The 23,469-nt window shown below is 37.6% G+C and overlaps 2 protein-coding genes across 9 annotated transcripts in view; one reads left to right on the top strand and one right to left on the bottom strand.

Annotated features, from left to right (window-relative positions):
* Positions 1 to 9,423, bottom strand: part of trioa (trio Rho guanine nucleotide exchange factor a) — a 108,271-nt gene extending 98,848 nt beyond the window's left edge. For 2 of the 6 annotated variants that reach the window (XM_065291513.2, XM_065291543.2), the window contains exon 1: positions 9,075 to 9,406. In XM_065291513.2, the coding sequence (XP_065147585.1) occupies positions 9,075 to 9,144 (70 nt within the window). In that variant the 5' untranslated portion in view covers positions 9,145 to 9,406. Of the gene's footprint in view, positions 1 to 9,074 lie in introns of all 6 variants that reach the window. The other 4 variants (XM_065291505.2, XM_065291522.2, XM_065291536.2 and 1 more) reach the window with 3 other exon arrangements.
* Positions 9,424 to 10,437: 1,014 nt separating this feature from the next.
* LOC135781201 (uncharacterized) lies at positions 10,438 to 23,106 on the top strand. Of its 3 annotated transcripts, none has more exons than XM_065291561.1 (14): positions 10,438 to 10,586; positions 10,821 to 10,889; positions 11,006 to 11,074; positions 15,345 to 15,369; positions 17,463 to 17,549; positions 18,607 to 18,755; positions 18,829 to 18,951; positions 19,055 to 19,097; positions 19,239 to 19,941; positions 20,125 to 20,206; positions 20,298 to 20,375; positions 20,456 to 20,557; positions 20,647 to 21,430; positions 22,492 to 23,106. In XM_065291561.1, exons 2-14 carry the CDS (start codon positions 10,830 to 10,832, stop codon positions 22,707 to 22,709), a joined length of 2,523 nt encoding a protein of 840 aa, XP_065147633.1. In that variant the 5' UTR covers positions 10,438 to 10,586; positions 10,821 to 10,829; the 3' UTR covers positions 22,710 to 23,106. The 3 variants fall into 3 exon arrangements, with proteins under 3 accessions (XP_065147633.1, XP_065147623.1, XP_065147641.1); XM_065291551.1 differs by having other exon boundaries at positions 19,236 to 19,941; XM_065291569.1 differs by lacking the exons at positions 10,438 to 10,586; positions 15,345 to 15,369 and having other exon boundaries at positions 19,236 to 19,941.
* Positions 23,107 to 23,469: the final 363 nt, after the last annotated feature.

Genomic DNA, 23,469 nt, shown 5'->3' with positions numbered 1-23,469 from the left:
TCAACATTCACAGATGTCTCTGACAAAGACGACTGATCGAGTTAACATGACTTGAAGAAAGATTAGCAGTAGTGTGAGTCTGTGTGCGAGCTTTCTCCCTCCCTATGATGCTGTATGCCGTGTTCTGTAGTCTATGTAACAACAACAGTGTATTCTCTTATATTTCTGAATTTGCACCGAATTGTCTGCGCTATATCACTCGCATTTAAAATCAAGAAATGGCTCAAAACACAACAACAATTATGAGAAGAGCAACAGCAGTAAAGCTACAATGTAAATGTATGGTGATTTTTGCATATCTAAATCAGGATTTTAGCAGCAGTTAAAGGAACAGCTGGTTGGATAAAAAACGAGGTGATGGGTCATGTTTAGGCACTATTTTATAGGCTACAACAGAACAGATAATATGTAAAATAGCATTCAGTTGTGTTAAAATGCAATATAAGATCAAAGAGTAGAAGTGAAACATTTCATATTTCTGTTATGCATCTACTTTGCACTGGAAGTTTTTATTATTATTTATATTGTTTACATTGTAATTTTTTATTTGGTAACATTTAAGTTATTCATATTGTTTATGACACCGGTAAGTTCAAAATAAAATGGACAATGAAATAACAAACACTTGAGTTTTTTTAATTAGTCGTTTAGAATAGTCGACTATTCGAAAAATTAGTCGAAAGATTAGTCGTTAGAAAATTAGTCGTTAGTGGCAGCACTACACAACAGACAACATGTGAACCGGATGAAAAAAAGTTAATCCAAGTTGTCCGTACACAAAGATGGGTATTGTCAAAAAAATTCCACAAAGTTTTGCTTGACTTCAAATGTTGACTAGTGAATATAAAGCAGCCTGAGTGGAATTTGAATGAAGTGTTACATTAGCAAAAAAAAAAAAACTTGCCTGCTGCCAAGTTGTCCTTACAATACAAGGCTGAAGCACAAAAAACAATGAATTAGGGATGCTCCAATCGATCGACTGATGATGCTTGCAAAGCTTCTCAATGAATTACGTTGAAATGCCACTACATCCAAAAGCCAGACGGTGCATATATTTATATTGCTGTTCTTCAAACCTATTTCATGATAATAATGATAATGGGGGGGGGGGGTGTTTCGCTCAGATTTACTTCCCGGTCCGCATTTCCTCCAGACATACGTTCTTCTCCCACACACAAACTGAATTTTATTCAATATATGTAAAATTCGAGGACCATCAAGGTTTAAATTGGTAAAGACAATGTGAATTCTCTTAATGACTAGAGAAATAAAAATCGGAATAAAACGTGTGTAGTGCATGATAAGTCATATTATTGGTCCAGCCAGCGTTAAAGAGTACACCAGCATAAATCAGCCTGCAATGAGGGTAAGATGTACAAGGACTCATCTATACTGGCTTAAAAACAGCTTTGCCAGCATTTTTCTGCTTTTGGATAAGGCCAATTAATTCCATTCCAAACTAAGTAATTTATTAAAATATAAAGTTTGGCCTATTTTATTACCCCTATAAATAAAAAAATAGGGGAAAATAAAGCTCTGAGTGTGCAATAGTTAGTAGGCCAAACCAAGTTGGCAAAGACAAACCTGCGATCACCTTATTAGAGGCCACCTATGGTTATGCTTGCAACTACAGTACAAGTAAACATCCATATCATTATTGTATCTACTGATCAGGGAAGGCCATACCAATGGGAGAGTGTGGGTGACAAAATGTAAAATTAAGAAAAAAAGTGAAAAAGAACAAAAACATTGGAATCAATCAAACAAAACCAGGACACAAGGAGAGACAGAGATCTCCCCATCCCCCTGCTCTCATTCTCTGATCTATTTTGACAGTCTCCATTTCTTTCCTGTCTTGCTCTCCTTGTCTAACTACTCCTCATCTAGTGTCTTACTTATGCCTTGACCTGAAATGAAAGGTGAAAAACAAACTTGTTAATGTTTGGGTTCAGAGTACCTCACAAAAACCCAAATAATTAGGATTTCCACACACCATTTACTGACAACAGGCATAATGCTCTTAAAGACAGGAACCCAACTCATGTTTAAATAATGAGGACGTACCAAGCTTTATGGATTTCAGACAGGCTTTCTGCATGATTCATTCAGGCCTTCAATCGGGCACTCACAAACTTCCCCCAAAACAGACTTCTGCTTTGAGATCAAGTGTCTGCTATTATATTAGAGCTCATTATAGCATCGTTTTAAAACGAGCCCCAGGAGATCAACAGAAAAAGAAGAAGAAAAACTCACTCGCATCATTATGCAGGTCAACACGTTGTCAGTTCACTCCAATGATTGCTCTAAATCACATCTTACTTTATTAGAGTTGCAAATGAATACTATATTTAGCTAGCAGGAGAAAGATCTCATTACTTTATTCTGACTATATGCTCCAGGTTTACCCATAAATAATGCACAGCTTTTCAACGCGTTTCTTTGTAGGACTACCCATTCAAAAATGTCACTTGGGAATGTCCTCACCTAGCATTTTTCACTATAAGTCTGTCTAAACACTAAAAACATTTTTCAGAGGGATGGGCCACACGCAACAACCTTGGGTAGGGAGTCTAGCAACACAATGGTGATAGTTCAAGCATAACATGCATTAACCATACAATGCAGCCAGTGTAGTCTGATTCACAAACAAATGATTCTTATGAACAGGTTCTCAATCATCTAGTCACCCTTCAGTTACAGCACAGTCACTAAATCCAAGTCATTACTTTCAGTCATAGGCGACAAAGTAAACCAAAAATGACTAATGTATTGTAAAACGTGTTCTCAAGGAATAGTTCAACTCAAAATGAAAATTACCCCAAATTTGACTCATTCCCAAGTCACCCTAGGTCTATATGGCTTTTCTTTTTTCAGCCAATTGATGTCATTTGTAGGAAAACCTTTGTATTTCAAACTTTATAAACTATGGCCATATACAATTTGGCGGAATCCAATCATTAAGAATCATTAAAAAGAATCAAAAAGAATTTTTTAAAGATTTCCTTCCAATATAAAAGGTTCATGAACAATCTTCTCAGGGTTTCCCACAGCATATTTCAGTTAAGGCGGTCCGCCTAAGCTTGGAAACCCTACCGCCTTAACTAGGTCGCTCAAAAAAAAAAAAAGATGCACAAAAGGCTGTCAAGTGCATTTAGAAGAATAACGCGTACGCGCATCACACCGTGAGCGGGGACACGCACCACACGGCCAAAATGAAATAAGACGTGGTCCATGATGTCTGGAGGACAGCCAGTTGATAAAACGCACGTCCGTGAGAACTGTAAGTGGACTAATGTTTTGGGGTTATTTTTAAGCCTGTTATTGTATTAGTCTATAATTCTTGCAAATTTAAAGTAAGTATGGTGATTTTGTTGTTTAAGCAACCTGCTAGGGTTTCACATGCCTGTTGATTAGATAATTGCTGAGCGCCTTTAAGCACATTATTTATGTGCATTATTTACATGCTACAGTTACACTCCTTTAAGATAATGTAATTAATAGTGGGAAATAATCAGTTTTTACAATTTTGCGCTATCTATCATCGTTCGCCAGACATTCTTCAACATCTGCTTTAGTTTGTGTTTATTAACCCTTTAGTTTCACTTCATCACGTAGCTATTCCCGTTAAAGGTAAAAACATTTAATTCATTAATAATCTAGTATGTGTTCATTTTTTGTCATAGTTTCTTCAAAATTAAGTTTTATTTGAGTGTTTTAAAAATAAATATTTTACTTATTTATTTTATAAAAATATTAAAATTTTCATCATGACGCATACACCACGCCCCTTTGATTGCCACGCCCTCGGCCCCGCCCACCAGTCCAACCCTACCACCTTAACTAACACATTTTCTGCGGGAACCCTGCTTCTGAAATGTCAACTATGCATCATAGCAGTGGCTCCTGAAGAGACCGTTTCCACTTATTTTTTGAAAAACAGACTAAACATTGACTAGCACACAACGGTTAACTCAACAATGGAGCACAACCAAGCTACAGTGAGTAATAGTGACTGGACTTAAAGCAGAAATGAGAGGAGAACATTAACACCCGAGCAGCTGACCCCGGGCACTGGGATAAATCTTCAGGGTCTTGTGCTGGAGCCGTTGGCTGACTGAGGAACTAGGCCAACATGACGAAAGCAAAAACCCAAAACCACTTTCACATACTTTCTGTCACAACATAGCTTTGAGTCAAGTTCTCAAAGTTCTGAGTAGGAACTTAATCCCAGTGAAAGAGCAAAGTACATTTAATCTTAAATCTTAACAACTTGCAAAAAAATGTAAATTCAACATAAACTTACTCTTCACATAACGGGAGCCCTGACATAATCTGGTCAACTTTGGGAGCATTTGTGAACCTCCTTCAATAGAAATGAATGAAAATAGATTATTCTGTGCACACGCATCAACATACTTGCACACTGGCGCTGAGCAGAGCGAGACCGCCAGCCTATGTGCCTGGGCTCAGCCCGGGATGGCCCCGGCCCAATTTAACCCCTGGGTATGACAAAATACTAATGCACTTTCTATAACAATCTTAAAGAGGTAGCAAATGTGTATTTGAGTCTTGCAGTGGCACATGAAAGCCACTTTAAACCAGCTGCTTTGAGTAAATTTTATAGTGTAGGGTGGATGACAATGACTCAGTCCTCAAAATACTTCTTCCACTTCATGGTACAGAAAATGGCTTTGCGTATTATTATCGAACTAGGTCACTTGTCAGGGGTATTTTTAAACAGAAATAGGTTTCAGGTCTGCTTTTTTAGGGATCCTTTAATACGCCAGCAGGTCTAAACCACAACTGTTTTCAAAGTTTCTTGCCATAATGACCAATAGACTGTAAAATATTTAAGTGTAATCCAAAAAAGAATATTTCATCACACTTACTAACTTCTGTCCTAACATCACATTTACTCCCTTTGTCTGTCTCTCATTTGCAATCAGGAAGATCCACCGTCAGCCTCTGTGATTTACTGTCGGAAGCGATCTTGGCGTCTCTCCCTCACTGCGGTTCAATAAGTGGGATCTTCGTGTGCCGTGCCTTGATACAGAAGGGGCAGCGAGTCCGCCATTCCCATCCTAGTAAATGTAGGTCAATACGACCTTTTCCTACCACTCATGGAGACAGACAGAAGGGCTGAACCAGAAACTGAAAAAGATGATAGGCAGACGGAGAGATAGAAAATCTGGATAAATCAAGCGACTGTGACACAGCCGAGACATAGAAGGAGAAACAGAGGCTATACATGGTGACGATCCAGCTTGTGCAGACAGAAAATGTAACTCCCCGATGCTAACCACATGACGTCTGAGTGTCAGAAAAATTCATCCAATGCCACAGAGAAGAAAGAGCCACTGTCAGCCCTAAAATTATCACTGTCTCCATAAGCTACCAAGAGGCCTATTAGCCAAGGACAAAGGCACCATCAAAATCAGCAGAAAAGCAATTGAGCACACAATATGAACTTAAATGTTAAGAGCTACACAGGAAAGAACAAACAAGAAATAGACCTTTCACTTTAACCAAAAGTGTGATTATTCTACGAACCAAGCATAAAGAGAGACTTAAGAGGATGTAACGTGATTTTCTCTGATAAAATCTGATAAATAAACCACTAATAGGCCTGATTTCCTCAAAACGCAAACATTCCTGTGTTTACCTGAACATCCAAACTTTACATAGCAAATCTGGATTAAGCAATAGAGGGTATGCATCGACGTCACTTTACCATGTGAAAACGCAGGAACACGCCTCCCTTATGGAAGAATGAGTGGAAAAGAATTCAACAAAATTGCTAGGTTTAATAGCAGCAGATGAGAAAACGCCAGTATAGCTGACAATTATCAGCTTAAACTGAATTTAGTTGGACCTGAAAGTGAACCTCACAACTTGCCAAACAACAAGTAGGCATAGTTTTGATCTGTGAATTGACTGGATATAGAAAAGTAGGCGTAGAAATAAAACTCGCAGCGGACTGAAAGAGAGAGGGGGCGGGGTTAACGGATACTCTGCCCAAGTTGTAAGGAAGATGTCATAAAACTTAACGATTGTTGAAAAAGCAAGATCATGCACATGTGTGCGGCGCCTGCGCAAAACACATACAGTCGGAGAAAAAAAATGTAGGCGAGCGCGCAGAAGTTAAACTAGCCATGATCACAACGATGCTTGATGCCAAGCACACACCTGTGCTTTTTAACATCATGTGAAACGAGGCTGGATGCTAACGCAACCAAATGACCTCCACAGTGTATCTGAGATGGTCCGATGCAGAAAATGCAAATACGATTAGGATACTGAAAGCAAAGACCCTCTTCAGGGAAGCCTGCAAGATTAGCATAGCAACGCTGCTATGCACAGAGAAGGAGACCAACAGCCATTTTTAATCAACAGATTAAAATCTAATCTTAAATTCTGGCAAGAAACTGTAAAATGTAAACTGTAACTGACAGTAGTTACACTCTGAACGCCTGCAACATATATCACTGATCATTATTGACTTGCTGAGGCGCTGCATGTTTTCTAATAGAAGGTTGCCATCTCCGTAATATAAGCATCTTTGCTAAAGGTACGCCGCAGGTCTAAGCTGAGGTGACGACGGGAAAAGTGCCCTTCGTGTGCTTCTTGGATATAATTACAACAAACGGTGTATCAACGACTCGGAAAGCGAGGTGAACAACTAGAAAAATAACACTTGATGATAATGAAACTCTTATTTTGACATGTCATGGACGCATGGACTTTTATGCTTCTGTTGCAGAATATCCATGTGAGGCGGAGTTATACACCGTGTCTATTAGTCATTATGTTTCATTAAGAGATAAGTTTAAATTGATGATTTTATCAAAACAACAACTACATTGACTCATTTTACAATCACACTAGCATGTTATTTGACAAAATGAGGAAGCTTTTATGTCATTGGCTATATGCCACTGCAGTGAAGGCTTATTGCACTATTACTGTTAACGATTATTCGATTGCTTGATCGTTAATTTAAACGATCATCGAATATGGAAAATTGCATAAATTGACATCTCTATGATGAACACTGTAATATTCTATTTAAATAATAAGAATTGTGCGTTTTGATTTCATGGGGACTTTAAATCAGCTGTAGTCAAGTGTGTTCTTCAGTCTGTAATTACTAATGAATTTATCTTTCATTTAAATGAGGATAGGATGTTCTCTAACAGCAGTCACAAATGAATCCCAAAACATAACCACATAAACACAGACAAACCTTACAGACAACAAAATCTACTGTTAAAAGTGGTATAAACACCTATAAATTATTGAAAGTAACTACAGCTCAAAATTTTTTGTTTAAAGTTGAGCGCAAGGGGTAAGAAAGTTGGGTTAGAAAAGGGGACATGGCATGTTCAAACATGATGGCATCCCATAACAGGAAATAATCAGGAAAAGAAGTTTTGAGGGAAATTAAAATAGGAAATAGGGTCAAGTAACATCTTAAGTAGATGTAAAGTGGGTAATAATAACATAGAAAAGTAAACTATGGGCTGGGCTAAACCAAAACCAACTTTAGAGAGTACTGAAACAACTAAGGATTTCCGGAGTGAAAATAGCAAGGTGGTAGTAGTTAGATACAGTACTTCCAATTGTGGTTTCACTAACAACACATCTAACACCGAACAAAACCACTGTAGCATATGTGTCTCTGTACTGGTGTGATCAGTGCAAGAAAGGCACAGTGATTTATTCAAGAAATCATTAAACTTGGTAAAGTGTTTAGGTGATTTGGTCTAAATATTTTCTGAATGCAAGGCACCAAATCTTTAAGTAAATAATTAACTGAGACTTGCATATTAATCCCCTGAGCTAAACAATGAGACATGCGAGCATCGTATTTATATCTAAAATGAGTTTTGCCAGTTCTGGTTTACAGTATGGCTGGACTAATAGCATGCAAACATCATCACCAGATAAACTGTAATTAATTGATGCCAATTATCTCATATACCTTATTTAAACTTCACCAACATAAAATTAATAATCTAATATTTGACAACCAACTTAAAATAAATGGTATATTTCGTGAAATGGTCCTGGACAGAAGACTGCCATCAATCATGCTTTGCTAACTTAGCAACCAAATGCTACAAGAGACAACCGAGTTACAGTTCGATCCTGATCCTTAACTTATTCCAACCAACTGAACCATGATCGTGATTTTACTATTATTTACTCGATGAGTGACTTCATGACGTTCAGTTTTGCGCTAAAAATGCTAATTCACCAGCTTAATCTCACACACCTTGCTAGCTAGTTAGCAAATACAGAGTGCCACGCCAGGTCATTGTTTACATTGCTGACTACCTTCAATACTCAGATATGTATATTCCTTTATATAAAACTGTCTGTCTGACTAAATACGTCTTGTATTTGAAAACACCTCAATTTTATTTCTAATAAATCTTTAACGGAGTATTTAAAAATAAACCAATAAAACATAGACTGTCAGCTTCAGTCAAGTATGAATCAATACAATGTATTATAGAGATTAATACTACTGATGACAATATTCTTGGAAGATTTTGTGTGAGTAAAAATCTGCCAGCATAACTTTAGTTATTCATAAGGTGGCCTATATAACACTGCAGCTTGCCTTATATTTCTAGCCACTTACTAGCTTATCAATGGTAGCGTGATTGGCCCAACATATTAACGATAGTAATCACTGTGATTTGTTTTTTTACACAAATGGTAATAAACAATTTGTTGTCGACTGGTAAAATCTACAATATTGCAGTATTTTATGCTATTATACTTCTAAAAATTCCTCACGGATGTGCAGTAATGGCTCACACAAGCTAACAAGACAACCAAGTCAAATGCCTTTAAAGTAAACAGCTAGGCTGTTATAAACCTCATCCATATCCTAAAACGTGTTTATTCAACGTTATTGCAATATTCAAAGTATTACATGTTATGAAAATGACTATAAATCGAAGCTTCCCACCCATCCCAGGAAATACAGTGCATGAACAATGTCCCACAGCCGCGCGGAGGCTCGCGCCATTCAATCAGAGCAACCTCGCGAGCTTCGGGCTTACCGGGTTTGAAGAACGTCGCTATGTCGGCCGAGTCTTTAGCCGCCTCCTCGGCCCCTTCCCCGGAGCTCATGGCTGTGGTGAAAAACACAAAAAACTAATATCCAAATCTTAAGTTTTAGGTATTTCCCCACAGGCAGAAGGATAAAATATGTCCGCCCTCTGTCTGAAGAAGGATCTGACACGGACGGGAAAAGGATTACTTCTGAGGGCTAGGGAACATCACAAAACCTCCATCTTGGATAACACAAATTAATAGCGCCGGCCGGCGGTTCTCCCAAGCGTAGCTGAAACGGAGAGACTATGAAGACGACAGGGGGCAGGAGTTTGCTTTACAAAGCCTCTTTCCAGAGTTTTCCCATTTCAGTGACCTCAACGGGCTTCTCGGGGGCCCTAATCATTTTGGCTATTCTGTAATGCACTATGAAATGTCTAGTTTGATTTCTGAGATCCTTTATGCTGTATTATATTAATTTAAAAAGATGTTTGATTTACAATACCATTCTCTCAGTATTCATAAAAAAAAACATTTTGACTTAAACCGAAAAGTATTTATTATATCATTACTGTATGCACAATGTCACAGTTGTGGAGAGATTGGGATTTAAAAAAGGATCAATACATTTTTAAATGAACTTCTGAACTTTTAGGTTTTGAAATAGACAGAGAACATATCATGGAATCTGTTATTTAAATTGTTAAAGGTTTGTCAGAATATGTATTAGAACATATACTTCAATATACCCCAGTAAAGTTTTGTTTCACTTTAAGTCAAAGGTTATTTAGAAAACAATATGCTGTCTTTCTAACATCACATTTGCATATTTATCTAACCCAGTTTAAATGTTTTGTTATAGATAAGAACAAATTTCAGGAATGAAATCCCTCACAAAAGGTTTATATTTGGAGGTCCTTGGCATCATGAACAGCTCCGAAAAATATATATGTTTATTAACAGTTGTTATCAGTGGTATTCATGTGTCCTCTTTAATTTTCCCTGGCTATCACTTTACATAAAAGTCAGTTTGAAGAATTACACTACCATCTGGTGGTTATATACTGTTATATACCATATTGTGTGTGTTTAAAATATTTTGTGGGTAGCATTCTTTGCAATAATATGGCGGGAATCAGCATTTCTGTTCCCATTTGTCACAATTCTAACAATCTGTATAGAGGGTAACGTTAACAAACCTCTAGCTTTATCAAAACAACAAGTTTTCCTTTATTGTTACTGAAACTAAATGTACATCAACATTGGTTTGTGGTATGTTACTATGTCTATGTGTGGACTTACTTACATATTCTAATGTGGTTAAATAATGATTTTTGTTTGAATATTAATCATATTTAGAAAGGAGGTCACTCGCGGTCTCGCCCGCGTCCACTAGGAGGTACTGTTCTTTTTTGTTGCCAGGACAATTTTACCACAGAAGAAGCCGAAAAAGGACGGTGGTGGCGTAGGAGAAGATTATTGTTTTGTTTTCAGTGCAATTTCTAAGGATTTACTATAAAGTAATTTTTGCAACATACATACATACATGCAAGCATTTAAAATATTCGTGTTGTCTTTAGCTAATTGTTATAGTCGATGTTTAACCGTATGTTTGTCGAATGGCTCTAAATCCGATGCTAACGTTAGGTGTTACGGAAGTGTTCTGCGCTGCCGTATATTTTGCGTTGTAACGTTAAAACATAAATTGCATTGTAATGTATATGAGATCTCACAACATTGTCTCTTAATTTTAGTTTGAAGAGATGGCCGATTTACTGACAGTGTATGACGATGACCAGGCCAACACCTTCATTGATTGCAGGGTATTTTTTTTTGTTTTTACTTGGGTGCACAAAATATTAACGTTTGCTTGTAACTGATAAATTCGTTTATTTAACGGTACTTTGCTGTGAATAAAAATATTAATTTTGCTCCTTAGATCTGCGACAAAAGAATAAGAGGAGACACCCAGTACAAAGTACACGTGACCACGTTACACCATTTGAAGGTATAGTGTTAAATAATTAATGGCGTTCATAGAATGATGGTAATTTCCAAAGTTTCCAAAAATAGTAAATGTATTAACGTTGTATATGTATATATATATATATATATATATATATCACAAATTATGAATCCTAGTAAATTCTTGCATGCCATTACAGGGATAGTTCACCCAAAAAAGAAAATTGTGTCATCATTTGCTTACTCTCATTTTGTATAAACCCATAAAAATTGCTTTGTTCTGATGAACACGAAAGAAGATGTTTTGAGGAATGTTTGTAACCGAACCGTTTGTGGAGCCCATTGACTTCTATAGTAGGAACAAAGAATGCTATCGAGGTAAATAGGGTCCACTAATGGTTTGGTTACAAACATTTCTCAATATCTTCCTTTGTGTTCATCAGAATTAAGAAATTTCAACAGGTTTGTAACAACATGAGAGTGAGTAAATGATGACAGAATTATCATTTTTCGGTGAACTACCCCTTTAAGATACCTCCTTATATATACTGTATAACTTTTTTGTGAGTTTACCTTTTTGCTGTACTAAACTTTAGGTCTCCTGATGAACAGACAACAGTTCAAAATAACACTTCAGCTATTATCTTGCTTTCACTTGGGTACTGTATGACCTTGCAGACCTGATGGTTGTGTTGCTTAACAAGTCCCATAGACTTTTATCGGCACCTGAATGTTTTGAAGATCTGTAACACTTCAGTTTTTCAAACATCGTCTTTCTTTATGTTCCACAAAGCCCAAGTCATATTCATGCTTTTATCCTGTATACGGCACCAAAGGAAGACTTTTTTTATTCACACGCTAATTGTTTTACTTTCATTCATCAGTCTTCTGACTGAAATAAATATTTGTAACAACATTTATTTAAAATTCTTGTGCAATTTAAGAGCACCAATTCCTCTTTACATTGTATGGCATTGTTTATCTTTGTAGTACGAGGGCATCTTCATACTACTTTAAATAGTCAAATGTCAGTTGGCAACAAGACTATGCTTTTTCCCGAAACTCTCAAAATATGACCCTTACTTTGTATGTCTTCGGTTGAAGAAATGTCCTACATCCAGCTTGGTTGGCCTTTATGCTTTTGGGTGTCATAATGCACAGCTTTTTGTCTATTGCCAAAAAGCTAGGCTTTTAAAATCTCCAGGTGTTGGTAAGGTGTGTTTCCAATGAGGTTTTCCAAAGTTTGAAAGGTTCATGTCTTTTGAGTCTTGAATGGCTGAAGATGTTCAGGATGTGTTCTGTAGCAAGTAAATGAGAAATCCTTGACCACCACAACTGTGATATTCTGCTTTTCAAATTTTGTCTTTCCCACATGGATTTTTTTGGGTCTTGTGTGCCCTTCTGTGGGGATATCAGATTACCTTCCACTAACCATCAAAGTCTTTGGTGGTAAATTTTGTTTGGATGTTCCTGTCCTGTCTAAGGGTAGGGAAACACCAAAAGACCCCAACAAAATAGCACGGCTCACATTGCACATCTTTTGGCTACGTCTGGGTCCAAAGTAACCAAACGGCGGCCAAGTAGCACGTCCATTCTATGGCTGTGTGAGATAAGATAACTTTCCATAGGTGGCATTAGCCAGTATTCATTCAAAATGGGACCCGGAAAATAGGGATGCTCCGATCGATCGGCCGCCGATCGTAATCGGCCGATAACGGCATTAAATCGCGTGATTGGCACTCGCTAAATTTGCCGATCTCAAGAGCCGAACTTTCTGTTTACTTTTGTCATCATAGCGTTCCTGATGCGGCTGCAATTAGAAACCATTTTACACAGTGCGAACATTTTGTAACCCGTTGCTCATGTGTGACATGCAGATTTGGATTTCTCTCTCTACCTTTACAGAGATATGCGTATTTTCTATGAGGACGCGCTCCGGTCCTCAGAGCGATGCGTCTTCACATCCCTATCAAAGACTGTGAAGTGTTTTTTTTTATTACTTTTAACAGACATAAACCTTTTTAAAGGCATATTACGTTTCTCTTTGCAAGAAGAAATATTTGTTGTGCTTATTTTTTTGATTCTCTATTAAAACAATAATATACCTAATTTATAGTTAGTTTCAGTTCTACAAATGGTGCAAACTCTGCTAGATTATAGATAAAAGATTCCCATTCCACTGCCATTCTGTGATCGACACTGATCGGCAGATCATGATCTTGGTAATCGGTGATCGGCCCCAAAAATGCTGATCGGAGCATCTCTACCGGAAAAGCTAATGACTGCTGGGATACAAAAGCAAACGAAGCAGCCCCCTTAATTACAAGTTTGACACAATTCTCCTTCATCGCAGACGGATTCATAATATATTCGAAATGTCTTATGAGCCATAGCTTTTGGATGAGTGCCATCTTCAACTTGACATGCTGAAAAATGGCCAAAAAGAAGACCCCCTGGAAAACTAGAGGGCTCATTATAGTTGTGCGTAGGTCCTACGGCGTAGCCTAGACGCATAACGCACAACGTCGGTTTTCATCCGTGTCGACGTGCAATTATACATGCAGACTGCTAGTAGGCAGTGTCCACGCATGTGTTACCACAGTAAAACAGCCATAGAAGAAGCAGCTTGGCCAGTAAACCCACAAAAGAAGAAGCTTGTTGTGTATGATTTGAGGAGACCAGCCGTGATGGAGGTAAATAGACAGCAACTTTTGTTGCAGTTTTAATTAAATCACTTCTCAGCTTGGTCCATCTTTGTTCTTACCGTCGCAAGCAGAAATGCCTGCAAAGCAGTTTTTTTTTTTTACTGGACAGGGAGGATTCTAGTGGAACAATCACAGCGTTCATGGTCTCCATAGAACGGATGTGTTGTTACATTTTTGGCGAGGCTACGCACGCACAGCCTACGGCTTAGAACCTACGCATGACCACATATTACACTTAAGTTAGATGATGCTGAAAACTTGTACGACTGCTGATTGTCAGCTTGGTGTGTACCTAGCTTAAGTGAGTGGTCTTCAGCACTAGACTATGCTGAAAATGAAAAGTCTGGAATGTGTGACACATGGTTCTTTTTGTGTTGATGTTGTATTGAGTAATTTCACTACATCAATGTCTAACCTTAAGTTTACTATATCAAAGTAGTAAACTTTGCTCCAGCGGCAATCTTCTTTGTTTTGTTTTTAGAGGCTCTGGCAGGAATTACTAGATGGTAAATAATGGTAACTTATCTTTCATGTTACTTGTAGTTTGTAAAATAGCAGGTTCTCTTGTTATCAAGTATTTTACTGAATTTCCTTAAACTCGGAATACACTGCAGGACTTTTGCACTCCTATAAGAACTTTACCTTATCACACTGTGCGACATGGATCATTTAAACTTGGGTACGACAAGCATGTAGACTGTACGATGATGACACAGAAGCTTCGGCGGCTGCGTCACACGTTACCGCAACGTCACCAGCATGCACTAGTGGTAAACAAATACCAGTACGCAGGTCGTTGTAGGAAACACACTGTGCGGTGAACATGCTGAATTTCTGACACTGTCAGAAAACTATTGTTGGCCGTCTTTGGTTGCAAGGCGAGGAAAATGGCCGTCTCACTGTATGACATAGGACCACCGATGAAGAGCCACGATCACAGAGGGCAATCTTTCGTCTGGGACAGCCAATATTTGTGCAGTGTATCCCAGGCTTTAAACAGGTCTTAAAGAATCAAAGGTACAGTTTCATGATTGTTTTTTGTTGTTGTTCGCTTTTGGACTATGTATGTAGTTCGAGTTCTCTTGACTGGTGTGGACTCTTCTTTATTACTTCCTCCCACATTGGGAAGGTGTTCACTCCTACACACTTGTTGGCACATTTCTATTCACTTTATATGAAATCTCTTCGATAAACAATGAAAGTCACTTTCATGAACTGCTTTTGCAAAAACGACTGAAGTCAAAGAAGCTGAGTCCGAAATCCTCTCCACACCCAATTGTTTCCTTTAACATTGTCCATATTTTTGGACATTTTTTTTGATTTTAGCCCTTAGCTTTTACCCAGAGTGATGGACAGCACAGTTACTGCAGCTACGGTCCTAAAGAGAAATGTGGGGTAAAGTACTTTGTTTACAGGCCCAAATATACCAGAGAATTATTACTTTTCCATTGGGGTTCGGCCAATCTCAATCATTTCAACAGTATTTTTATGTATTAACCTCTTTGTTTACTTTGTTTCAGTATTTAAAGTATCTTCTATGCTGTGCTTATAACAGTATAATCACCTGTGACTGTTTTTCCCCCACTGTTTGTCCTTATCTCTTCAAAGAAAGAGGAAGCCCTTGTTGCGAAGGGTAAGTAGTAAATGACAACTTTGTCATTTGTATGACATCTTTTTATGTCCCTCTCACTAGACTAAAACCGAAATAATTAATAGAAATTATATACCTTATAGGGTTTTATTACAGTGTTTGCAAACAATACAAGTAAATTTTTCTGTAGTAACACTGAATTTGTAATGTTGCAAGTGATACTAATTAATTTATCTGTAAAAGTACTTAATTTGTAGTATTTGCAAGTGCTGCCTCAAGATTAGTCGCGACTAATCGTTTGCAGAATAAAAGTTTTTGTTTACATAATATATGTGGGTGTACTGTGTATAATAATTATGTACAAATACACATACACACACGCATGTATAAAATTAAGAAATATTTGCATGTGTTTGTACATGTTTATATTTATATATAATCTATATTATATATAAATATTCATTATATCAATTTTTTTCTTGAAATTATACATTTATGTGTGTGTATTTATATAAAGATAATTATTACACAGTACACACACATATATTATGTAAACAAAAACTTTTATTCTCCAAACGATTAGTCGCGACAAATCGTGAGGCAGCACTAGTATTTGCAAATTAATAGTTTTGTATAACTAAAATAAAATTTTTGTTCAGAAAAAATACCATTTACCATCTTTACTAAATGTCAAATTCAAATGAATTGAAATTCAAAAAGTGTAAATTTTCCATTTTTATGATTAAGAAATTACACTTAATGTGCTTTTTAGAAGCACAATTCAGTATTCCATCGGGAAAACCAACATATTTTGTAAGTATGCAAACTACCAATGGTTTTTTCAGAGGTTGCATAAGGTTTCCAGAGACGGGACATCTTTTTGCCATCAAAATGTTTGGACATTGGGCATCATTCAGCTGTCACAATCATAGATTTTACCACAAAAAAATTTCATGAGAATCTCAAGACTTATCTATATTCCCAAAGTAATATAAAGGCAAAAAAGTATGTAATGTTGGTATTTAGTCATGGATGTGATCCTGAAAAATAAATCCTGTTGGAATCATATTGGCCCACACAATTCGTCATTGTAGGATCCAGCTCAAAAAGTTAGATTTTTAATAGATTTTAGGACTAAAATATCCATTTGGGTCCTATCTGATATTTTCAGCTTCGTACTGTATCTGAACAGTGAATACTGGATGTTCTTCATTGTTCATGTCCTTTACTATTTTCCTACATTTGTAAATTAAATTTACAGTGTGGGAGATATAACAGGTTTTTTATGCTGTATGTAGCACAGTGCTCCAAATGTGCTCAACGGTGAATTTGTTTTCAATTCTATAGTGTCTGTCTTACCAAATTGGTGTTTACCAAAGCCGACATTGTACCAATAACATTTTAGTGGGAACAATGTAAACAAGCTCGGTAAACGTGGATGGAACGTGATTCACGGGTATAGTTATGAATTTCAACAGCGTATTTCAAGCCCTGTTGATTCATTTTTTATCTTAAGGACTGTTTATATTACACAAGAAGACTCTCTGTTGTTAAGCCTCCGGCCCCAGGTGATTGAAACAAGGCTGGAGCTATGAGTGGATGGGACACGCTACAAATGATTCAGTGTCATTTCACGGTTTAAGCCAAGGGAACACTTTTCATCAGAAGCCTAAAAGAATTTGCAGTTGCTGAAGTGGAATGCAGAAGAAATGACATTCTGATGGAAAACTAAGAGACATGCTTGGAATTCACTTAGCATGTCATACTAAGGATGACACGAGCACTGGACCTAAGAGACCTCGGTTCTCTTAATGTTATTCAAAATCATCTTCAATTCATCCGACAGTCTCTCCTGATAAACAGCCTTTCCAGAACTCCGTGTCCTGTGGTCAACAAGAACATTTTAACATTTCTTCAAGTAAAGCTGACCGGCAAGCCAGGTTGGGCGTACTAGAGGCTACAGTGTTCCATAAAGTCTCCTTTAAATCAGACTTATTCCTTAAGTTTGATTTAAGACATTAAAAGGAAGGTCTTTCAGACACAAAAGAACATGTTAATTAAAAGTTATATCAATGTAACGGTTGTTTTTCAAACCTGCAATGGACATGTTTTACGAACCTGTGTTGTCCTTTTAGGAGTTATTCCAAGACAACCTGCATTGCCACAATGGACGGATATCCGAGATTATTTGAAATACCTGGATCTTAATGAGCCCATCATTGGTATGAACGCTTTGTGACCTCATGAGAAAAACTAAGAAGCTAAAGGAAAACACCACAGTTTTTTAATATTCTTACCTCAAATTAGACGAATTAATACATATCTATCTTTTTTCAATGCGTGCACTAAATGTTTGTATAGTGCGGCGTGAATGTGTTAGCATTTAGCCTAGCCCCATTCATTTCTTAGGATCCAAACAGGGATGAGTTTCTCTCGCTCAAACTTCCGCAATATTACTGCGCCCGAGATTGAAATGTTTCATACTAAGTGCTCTTCCGTCAAACAATATAGTTATCATTTTTATCCATTCAAAAAAATCGCCACGTTTTGTTTTGTGCCACCATACTTACTTGTGTTACTACTTTAATAGGGAAAACATGAAAGTGTTTGGTGGCTTCTAAATTCATCCCTGTTTGGATCCTAAGGAATGAGGCTAGGCTAGGCTAAATGCTAACACATTCAAGACACGCTGTAAAAAGATTAAGTGCATGCTTTGAAAAAGATAGGTATGTATTAATTCGTCCAACTATCGTCTGGTAAACTCTTGAAAAACTGGTGTTTTCCTTTAAACTTATAGGGGCGGTTTCCCGGACAGGGATTAGACACGTCCTAGACTAGATAAGCTAGTGTGTGGTGGACGTTCTGGCGCAATATGGCTGCCGTCACATCATCCAGGTGGATGCTGCACATTGGTGGTGGTTGAGGAGAATCCCCCCTTTCATATGTAAAGCGCTTTGAGTGCTGCAGAAAAGCGCTATATAAATGTAACGAATTATAGACTAAAATTAAAGCAAGAGCTGTCCAAACTGAAAACTACTTGCACTGACATATCTTAAAATACATCAGTGCCCTTTGTTTTGCCTAAAAATGCATGACATTAATGTTTTTAGTAAGGCATGTTTGTTAAAACTTGTTATATTTCCTAATTAAACCAAGGCCTAGTCCTGGTTTAAGCTAATCCCTGTCTGGGAAACCACCCCTTAGGATACACTACATTTTAGTATAGACACCCTGATTTAATTTAGTCTTTTTGTTAAAAAAAATATCTATTTTATTCAGGTCTCAACGCACTGGTACAGATTCCGGATCTTGACAGCGATGATGGCAAATCTGTGTTGAAGTACAAGTGCAAAATGTGTTTTGTGGAGATGGACCTTTTCAGTATGGTGGCCCATATCGTTGGACGCAAACACAGACAAAAATATCTGGTAAGATGGTTCGTTCTACAGTTGAGTAACTACATTTGTGTGACATGAGGAGCTCATATAATCCTCTTGGCAGGAGCTGAAAAGGCCAGATTTAGTCACATGGCACGACACAGAAACTGCACAGAAGCAGCCAGGTCTCGTCGCCAGAGCAAAAGCGGCCGTAGTTGAGAAACAGGAGGGATGGGGAACCCCAGAGGTATTGCAAACTTAATGGATGCAGTGTTTCTAAACAAGTCATTTATTTTTGATCATGTTGCAAATACTAAATGGATTTTTGAATAATGCCCATTTCATTTTAGCAACTCAAAAAACCACAAGACAAATTCGGAAATGTGGGGAAAGGTGAGAATGTGGTCTTCACTGTCATAGAATTTATGTTTTTTTATTAGTACAGAATTCAGTTTTGGATATCATCAGCTGTCAAATGCACAATGTTAAAATTAATTAACGTCTCAATTTTTGTCACTGCTGGGTTCATAGCAGGAAGTAATTCTCGGTCCAGTGTTCGTGAACAGCCCAATCTTGGACGAGACTCTCAAAGGCAAACTTTAATTAAAGATAGACAGCCATACTCAAATGAAGGCAGATCTGAAAGGCTCTATCATACTAGGGAAAAGTACGACCAGTATGATGGACCTAATCCAAGACCGTACGGAGAACCTGCCGTTCGTGGTACCTTGCGAGAAGAATATTCTGAAAGGATAAAAAGAGACATGAATGCTAGGCCCTATGAAGACCAGGGCCGTGGAATGAGACCTCCTGAAGAAGGTTATGAGGATGGAAATTTTGGCAGAAAACAGTACTCAAGTGAAGATAGACATGGTCTCGTACCCAAAGACTATGATTTCCAAGAAAATGTTTATGATGATGATGATGCGCCAAGAAACCGATATAATGACAGAGATCTTAGAATCTACAATTCAGGTCAGAGTTACGGAGATGCAAAATATGAGCAGGGGCTAATGGATGCTAGGATGTATTCATCTTATGAAGCAAGAAGACCTGACGTGGATGCTATGGCAGAGTATGGCAGAATTTTTAATGAGAAGGAAGAAAGGGGAAATTTTGGAGAATATGACCGCCGGACACAGGGTTCATATTCCGAGGATCCGGTTCCAGCCAAGAGGAAAAGAAAGAGCAGGTTCTCTGATGCAACGCCAGAAGAAATTGCAATTACAAACACAAGGTTTGATGACTTCCTGAACATAGTAAATAAACATTTGATGGTTCGGTACTATGGGTAGTTTATTTTAAATAAAAGGAATTCATATTGAAAGCTCCTTACTATTGTTGTTTCTTTGCTTCTAACAATGTTGTTGATGGGTTTTAGATATGTGCAAAAAGTAATATGAAAAAATTCTTTATACAGACATACTGTAGAATATGACCACAAACCAGGACAGAGACCACAAAACATACCGAGAGGACCACCTATTCAAGGGATTCCTTCGGTAAAACTGCCAGCCTACTAAATGTGGGCATAAATCTATGCTTACATTTAGGTGAATGCTTGGGTCATTAATCTTGTTTTTGTTTTTATAGCTGTTTGATATCCCAGTTGAGGATTCCGGAAGCACATCCAGTTTTAATCCAAAAGCGGAAAGTGTTCTGGATGTACTTGTGAGTGCAGAATTAATGGATTAAACAAGTTTTCCTGGTTGACTACACCTTTTCTTCTAACATATTTTGTTCAATTACAGAATGACATCAAAATTGAAAATATGGAAGATGCCAAATATCTCAAAGAAAGGCTGTGCACAGTTTTAAAAGAATTTCAAGCATCTAAAGGTTCAAGAAGTGTGGTAAGTGCACAGTTGATACACAACCTGAGTTGTAAAAGATTATTCTTATATATTTACATTGTTTTTGTTTTCCTTCCCTTCATTTCAAGGGTCATACTTCAGTCAGTGATTACAGAGGGGGCAAGCAGATGGACCAGCAGAGAGATGCATATGATAACACCCTAAGGGATGATCCACACGGTAAATACTTAGAAAACAGAGGTTTCCAAGAGGACAGACGGTATGACAACGATCCCAGAATTTTCCCAGAATCCAGACAATACGAAGATGACCCCAGAGCGTTTCAAGATTCCAAACGATATGAAGATGACCCCAGAGCGTTTCAAGATTCCAAACGATATGAAGATGACCCCAGAGCGTTTCAAGATTCCAAACGATATGAAAATGACCCCAGAGCGTTTCAAGATTCCAAACGATATGAAGATGACCCCAAAGCGCTTCAAGAGGCCAGTCAATATGAAGATGACCCCAGAACGTTTCAAGAGGCCAGACAATATGAGGATGACCCCAGAGGTTCTAGAGATAACAGACATTATGAAGAGCCAAGGCGTTATGACAATTATCCAGGTGATTCTTCTTTTGGAGAAGCAAGGCAGGACGCTGATGATCCCAGAGGATTTCCGAAGACAAGGCTGCAAGACAAGTCAATAGATTTTTCAGAGAGTAGAAGTTATGACAAAGATCTTAGAGTAAACTATGAAGGATATTCAAAAGGTACACAAGAGGTCCGACTTCATGCCGAAGGTCCGAGAAGCGCTCAAGAGGCAAGGTATTATGATGATGATTACAGAGGTTTTGAAAATGTGGATGTTGGAAGAAATTGGGATCACCAAAGGAGTTTATTGGATGACAAAGGCCCTGTGGATGAGAGAGGTAAACAAAAAACTGACCCAGAGGACCCACAGCACTGCATATTTTGTATATCTTTGACACCCAGTTTAACTTGATATCAAAATGATTATTTGATTTAGGTATGTGTTAAATTATCAAGCCATGCTAAATTTGCAATGAGAAACATTGGTCTAGACTAGGAGTAGGCATTCCTGGTCCTAGAGGGCCACTGTCCTGCAAAGTTTAGCTCCATCCCTAATTAAACACACCTGACTGCCATTTCCATGTCATCCTGCAGCCTTTAATTAAGATTTTCAGGACCTTTGCAGGACAATGGCCGTCCAGGACCAGGAATGTCCACTCCTGGGCTGCTTCCGAAACCGCATACTGTACAGTAGATACTGAATGAGATGAAGTACCTACTTACTTGCCGTTAAAACAGTAGGTACTGTATAGTATGAATCCTTGTAGTATGAATGAGATTCAGACGTACTACGTCCGCCATGTTGCTACATCACGTGACATACATCGTCATCACGTCATGTCATTCCAGCGCGAAAGCAGCCGCATACCTCTACTTCTTCATTGGATAACTCCTCTCCCGGGGCATCATGGGATAGTGAAGTGTCCATCATATGCACACTGTAAAATCTTACCGGAAGTAGTAGGTCATCCGGGTACTTTTCGCATACTGTTTTTTTTTTAATACTATGTATTTGGACATACTACTCATCTCGCCTACTGCTTTTTGCGTACTATATAGTATGGAAGTAGGCGGTTTCAGACGCAGCATTGGTCTAGACTCTAGAGTTTATTCTAGAGAATTACTTTCGGTTATCAGCGAGTGAAACGCTGCCAAGATGGTGACGGCAGGCTCCACCTACACTTGGCTTCAAAAAAGCTCTTCACAAACCTATGGGTGACGTCACGGCACTACGTCATATTTTTTACAGTTTATGGTCTATAGTAGTAGATGGCAGGATTCTTAGACCCGATTAACATTTTGACATTTAAATATTTTTAAGCTATTACAAAACCTGTTCTTAACTGTAAACATTTCCACTCTACTTCCTGATTGGTTGCTTATTTTTTCTTGTTTTTAGCAAGTTTTGGTAATCCCCACAAGTCCTTTCAACCATCTTCTCTAGTTGGGGAAACAAGGATGTATGATGGGAGAGGACGACATCAGGATGTCCGTTACCCTGGTGAGGAAGTTTATGACCCATTCCACCCATCACCTTCTCCACCACCAGCATCAACAAACTCCACAAGTCTCAACAAAATCGCCTCAACTCTTCTAGAGCTTGTTTCCCGTAGATAAAATGGGGTTCATTTAAATCTAAGATGGCTTACTAGTCAGCCTAAAGAGCATCATAATGACCAAGTTGTTAATGACAATGCTACATAACAATGGTTAACTAGAATTTAGTTTTATTTTTGGGGGACTGTTTGATCTCATTTAAGTAATTTTGAATGAAAGCATGTGATAAACGGATTGTTGTTTTCAATAGTTAACTGTTCTTGCTGTATTTCAGTTTGTAGTTCACTCGCTGTTTTTATATCATTTATTGTGTTGTGAAATAATACTGGTTTGTTAAAAAAAAGAATGTGTTTACATTCAAATCATTCTTTAATTTTCTTTAGTGAATAAATAGTGGCGTCTGTTCTGTACTTTGTACGATTATAATTTTTTGAAACAATATAAATAAGCAATGCTTTCCAATTGTGTACATGTCTTTATTTCTCTTTTAAATCCATTATAACATTGTATGTTTCTTATAGTTTTGCAAGGAGTGTATAGCTGTAGCTATTAAGTGTTTTGAGCAAATTCAATAAATACTTGCAATGGCTTTAGCATGTTGGTATGTTCAAAATTGTATTAAATAATTTGATATTTTTATCTTACCTACAATTTAAATAGTATCATTTTCATAATGGCTTGTGCAAACAGGGAAAGCCAAAAAAAAAAACAGGTTCAACTGTAAAGGTAAACTTTCAACTGAAAGAGTATTCTGTTCTCGCAACAGCTCTATATGTCCAACTTTTAAATCCGAAAAAGTCAATTCTGACAAATTACTCCA

The sequence above is a fragment of the Paramisgurnus dabryanus genome, chromosome 19, assembly GCF_030506205.2.
Source record: "Paramisgurnus dabryanus chromosome 19, PD_genome_1.1, whole genome shotgun sequence".
Classification (NCBI taxonomy): domain Eukaryota; kingdom Metazoa; phylum Chordata; class Actinopteri; order Cypriniformes; family Cobitidae; genus Paramisgurnus; species Paramisgurnus dabryanus.
The sequence above is the reverse complement of the archived record's forward strand: the minus strand, read 5'-3'. Positions and strand labels throughout refer to the sequence as shown.

What these genes read in the sequence shown, in the direction of transcription:
- LOC135781201 (XM_065291551.1), top strand. Translation starts at nt 10,830, where the DNA reads ATGGCCGATTTACTGACAGTGTATGACGATGACCAGGCCAACACCTTC. An exon ending in CCACGTTACACCATTTGAAG is followed by an intron (nt 11,075 to 15,344) that starts GTATAGTGTTAA and finishes ATCTCTTCAAAG; the next exon opens with AAAGAGGAAGCCCTTGTTGC. An exon ending in AACACAGACAAAAATATCTG is followed by an intron (nt 18,756 to 18,828) that starts GTAAGATGGTTC and finishes TCCTCTTGGCAG; the next exon opens with GAGCTGAAAAGGCCAGATTT.